This window comes from Carlito syrichta, unplaced genomic scaffold, assembly GCF_000164805.1.
Source record: "Carlito syrichta isolate Samal-C Ts95f unplaced genomic scaffold, Tarsius_syrichta-2.0.1 Scaffold146359, whole genome shotgun sequence".
NCBI classification, from domain to species: domain Eukaryota; kingdom Metazoa; phylum Chordata; class Mammalia; order Primates; family Tarsiidae; genus Carlito; species Carlito syrichta.
Window position 1 is genome coordinate 9,494 of NW_007090455.1, and position 4,471 is coordinate 13,964.

General features: G+C 60.9%; 1 protein-coding gene across 1 annotated transcript in view; it reads left to right on the forward strand.

Moving 5' to 3' along the window:
- LOC103251818 (phospholipase B1, membrane-associated-like) overlaps window positions 1-4,471 on the forward strand; it is a gene marked incomplete at its 5' end in the record, with an annotated part of 22,028 nt that overhangs the window by 4,881 nt on the left and 12,676 nt on the right. The window contains 3 exons of the mRNA XM_021708758.1: window positions 1,755-1,822; window positions 2,086-2,129; window positions 2,267-2,366. Of these exons, the coding sequence (XP_021564433.1) occupies window positions 1,755-1,822; window positions 2,086-2,129; window positions 2,267-2,366 (212 nt within the window). The remainder of the gene's footprint in view (window positions 1-1,754; window positions 1,823-2,085; window positions 2,130-2,266; window positions 2,367-4,471) is intronic.

Below are 4,471 nucleotides of genomic sequence, written 5' to 3' on the forward strand. Positions count from 1 at the left end.
TCGGGGCTGAGCAGGCAGTCAGGGTGGGGCTGGGTGGGCATTCATGGCAAAGTGGGTACTCAGGGCCGGATGGGCACTCAGGGTGAGGTGGGCACTCAGGACCCACTGAGCCCTCTCTGTGCTGGGCACTAAAACAGCCAGGCCACGAAGAAGGCCTGTCCTCCCCAACCCTGCACGAGGTCCCCCTCAGCCCCGGAGAAGCAGCCCCCGCTCACCGTCCTGGCATTTCGGGGGCAGGGGTGGCGCCCATCAAGGTGTCCTGCCTCTGTCAGTGGCTTATCCCCACTGCCTAGTCCCAAGAGGGCAGGGCCACCCACTGCCAATGCCCCTCCTTGGAGGACACATGCTGGGGCAGAGAGAGCCACCTCGGGCACACAGCACAGGCTGCTCAGTGACCCGCATGAGGCAACTATTGGCCACTGCTGTGTGCACGACACTGCCAGCCAATCTGAGGGAAGAGAAGCTTGGGGCAGCGGATGTTTCGGTGTGAACAGAAAGAAAGCTGTGGAGGCTCACAGGCCTTGGCCATGAGTGAGCCCTGACAGTGAGTGTGAGTGGTGTATGTGAGTCTGTGCCTTGGTGTGTGCACGATATGCATGTGGTGTGTGTGTGGTGTGAGTGTGTGGTATGCATGTGTAGTATACACATATGGCATGTGCATGTGCATGTGATGTGTGTGGTGTGTGCATGTGATGTGCACATGTGGTGTGTGTATGGTGTGTACATGTGGCATGTATGTGTGTGGGGCATGTGTATGTTGCATGGGTGTGCATGTGTGTAACGTGTGTGTGGCAGATACATGTGGCATTGTGTGTGTGGTGCATGTGTGGCGTGTGCATGTGGCTGTTTGCTTGTGATGTGTGCATGTGGTATGTCTGTGGTGCATGTGGCGTGTGCATGTGGCACATGTGTGGCGCACGTGTGGTGCACGTGTGGCATGTGCGTGTGGCTCAGGACAAGGCAGGGCTGGAGCCTGCGGCAGGCAGGATTGTCACGGTGGGGTCCACGCTTCCTTTTAGACCCTCCATGCGTTTCCCTGGGGTGAGGACATGTGTGCTTCTGTAGATTTCGAGGTCTGTCCTTCCAGGCAGGGTTTTTAGAGACATCTTCAAGAGGAAACAGGAACTGAGGGGTCTCGGAGAGCGAACGCGGGATTCGGGGGGCTGGCGGGAGGCCTCTGCACTCGGGAAGGGCTGCACGCTGGACTGGGCAGGCCAGTCCGGCACTTGGGAGCCGTGACAAGTTGAGGTGCCGTGGCCGGGAGGTCTGTGTGGGCAAGGAAGGAGGCCAACATGGGGAGGCCTGTGCAGGCTGGGTTGGGAGCTTGCGACGCTGGCGAGGTGGGCTTCAACCCTGAAGGCTGGGGCCACGGAAGGCCAGAGCCAGAGTCGGGCGTGGAGGCAGAGAGTGCCAGGAGGGAAGAGACAGGACGCGGGCGGGGGCGGGTGTTGTCCCTGGTGAGGAGATGGCGTCTTGTTAGAGACGCGGAGCAGGCGTGGCAGGCAGGCACTGGCGGGGGAAGTGTTGGCGGATCATCCCGGCTGTGGGTGCAGAGGCGGGCGGAGGCGTCAGGCATGCAGAGCAAGTGGGTGGGGACGGGGGCAGGGCAGGGTGCCAGCACAACTCATGCACGTCCAGGTCTGGGACCGCATGCATGCGCAAGGTCTGTGTGTGCGTGTGCAGGGCCAGGGGCCTCTCCCGTACCCTCAGCCTCGCCCGCCTGCAGGCCTGGAACCTTCTTTTGCTTTTTGCAGACGGCCATGGGTGCTCGCCCACACAACTCCAGCAAGCCGCCCACGTCCTGGAGGGGCCTGTCCTGGAGGTGAGGGTGCTCTTGACTCTGTCCAGATGGCCACACTCCCCACGGGAGTGGGCCACGGGTTCCCCTGCCACCCCTCCAGGGATGCAGGCTGGTCCCATGGCCCAGCGCTGAGACACAGGGAGGCCCTGTGATGTTTGCATCACCCCGAGGGTGGCAGGAGGGATGTCCAGGCAGAATCTCTGGTCCTGGCACACACAAATGATGGCACGTATGACGTGAGAGCAGGGTGGCGTGATTTGACAGACATGCCTTCTCTTCCCCAGCATTGGAGGGGACGGGGTCCTGGAGACCCACACCACACTGCCCAGTAAGTAGTGTCCAAGAGGCCCGGCATGAGGGTGGTGACAGCCCCCAGAGGGGGGACCCACCGTCCCCATGCCCCGCCTGCCCCCATCCAGCTCCCTGTGACCCCTCACCTGTGCCCCCACTGCCTCCTCTTTGCAGACATCCTGAAGAAGTTCAACCCTGACCTCTTGGGGTTCTCCACTGGCACCGGGGAGGGGACAGCAGGACTGAATGTCGCTGTAGAAGGGGCCAGAGCACAGTGAGTGGATGTGGGCACAGGAGGACACGGAGGGCGCGACTGAGAGACCAGGATGGGACACAGGGCAGGGGAGCCCAGTGTCTGGGAGCCCAGTCCAGAGGAATTGTGCACGGGACAGGACCTGCAGACTGGCCCTGTGTGGTCCCTGCCCATGAACTGTCTCCCGTGGTCCTCACAGCATCAGACAGGGCATGTACACGAGGACGCTGAGCCTTGTAAGTTTTCCCGAAAGCCGAGGAAACCCGGCAAATTCCCAGAGGACCCCAGCTCAGGTCAATTCTGAATCCAGAGCTGTGGCTTTGCTGCCACCCAGGGCAGCAGGCGTAGGCATCCACCCTGGCCCAGGCACTGGCCCCGCCGCCCTGCTCTGCCCCCCAGACAGACGTGCACAGGTCACTCGTGCAGGCGGCCCCAGCACCCTGAGACCCGATGTGTGGTCCCATGGACAACCGCCCATGCTCCTGCCCCTGCACCTGGGTTTCTGACTTGAACAGAGCCATGCTCTGACACGAGGCGGGCAACGTCAGGCCCCAAGCGGCGTGGCTGTTGGCATTCCGGGGCTTGTGTCGTTGATAACAGCAGGATCAGCAGAGCTGGGAGCCTGCGGCCCGTGGGCGGACCGCACGGGCGTGGGGGCGTGTGCTCCGTCTCCAGGGAGACGCACCCCCACTCCGGCTGGCAGGCATGCTTCTGTAGCAGTAGGACCTGGGCTCGGCAGGCGGGCTGGGAGCCACAGGAAGCAGCATCAGCTCCTCACACTGTGAGCAGAAAGAGCTCACTTGTCCGCAAAACCTGAGGGTATAGGGTTGTTGTGGCAACATCCACCCGCTGGAAATGTCACTCCTGTTGTGGTCTTCAGTTGTGCTGCTGTGACTGCACAGCCCAAGCGTGGTTGGCGACTCCTCCCCCTGCTGGCAGCCCAGCCCGCCCCCTCCCCTCACCAACCTTCCTGCCTCGAGTGAGGAGCAGAAAAGTAGGGGACAGGTGTCTTTGGGTGAGCAGCTCTGATATCCAGGCTGGGGGAGGCGAGCGCCCAGCCACCCCAGAGAGGCTGGAGCACTGCTCTGCGATTTCTGTGGTTCATGAGCGTGGACGAGGCCATGTTTCCTAGAGAGAAAGAGGAGAGCACCGCAGAGGCCCTCAGATGGGGGTCTGAGTCACATTCTGGCTCTAAGACTCGCCGGCTGTGTGACCTCGGGCCGGGTGCTCAGCATCTCTGAGCCCTCATTTCTTCATCTAGAAATGGGGAGATTATGGTGCCTACCCCCCAGGGTTGTCAAGGATAAAATGAGATCACCAATCCATGGAGTGTCGAGTGCAGGGAGTAAGTAGTGCTTGTGCATGGAGAAAGGCTGACCATGATTCGGGCTTTGGGGTTCCAAAGCCCATTTATCATCTAACTTCCCTTCCGTTGATCAATAACAAGAATCCACTCATGCCTACAAAGACCTGGGCCCGAGGCCATGACCAAAAGATCCAAGAAATCAGAAGTGAATGCCCTGCCCGCAACACACCCGCCATCAAGAGAAGGGGGCTAGACAGTCGAGAGTTGCCCCTTTAAGACAGCCATGGCGGCAGCATTGCGGATGGAAATGACGTGGCACGGGGCCGTGGGGCATGGGCAGGAGGCCAGGAGGGTGCCGCGTGCCAATGGGCAGACTCAGAAAGTACCAGGGTTGCCCAGTGCAACCTCGCCCTTTAAAAGGCGGAAAGCCAACCCTGCGGGGTCAGCCACCACATGAGTGCACGCGGCCTATTGGTAGCAGAGCTGAACATGGGTCCCTGGTCCCCAGAGCAGAGAGAGCATGGAGAAGACAGAGGGAAGCCCTGGGAGGCCGACCTGGGGCTGGGCCTGGGGGGTGGGTGCCAGGAGGCGGGTATGCTCACTTCCTGCCCACCCGCTAGGACTGTCACGCCTTGACCTGCTGGGAGGCTGTAGGCATGCTGTGGCCTCCTCAATCAGAACAGGCCTTCCTGTTGTGCTTTGGGTGCCCATCGGTATCCGTTGTGACAGGCCAGGCTTAGACACGTGCATTCTTTTTTTGTTTGTTTGTTTGTTTTTTGAATTGGAGTCTCACTCTGTCACCCAGACTGGAGTGCAGTGG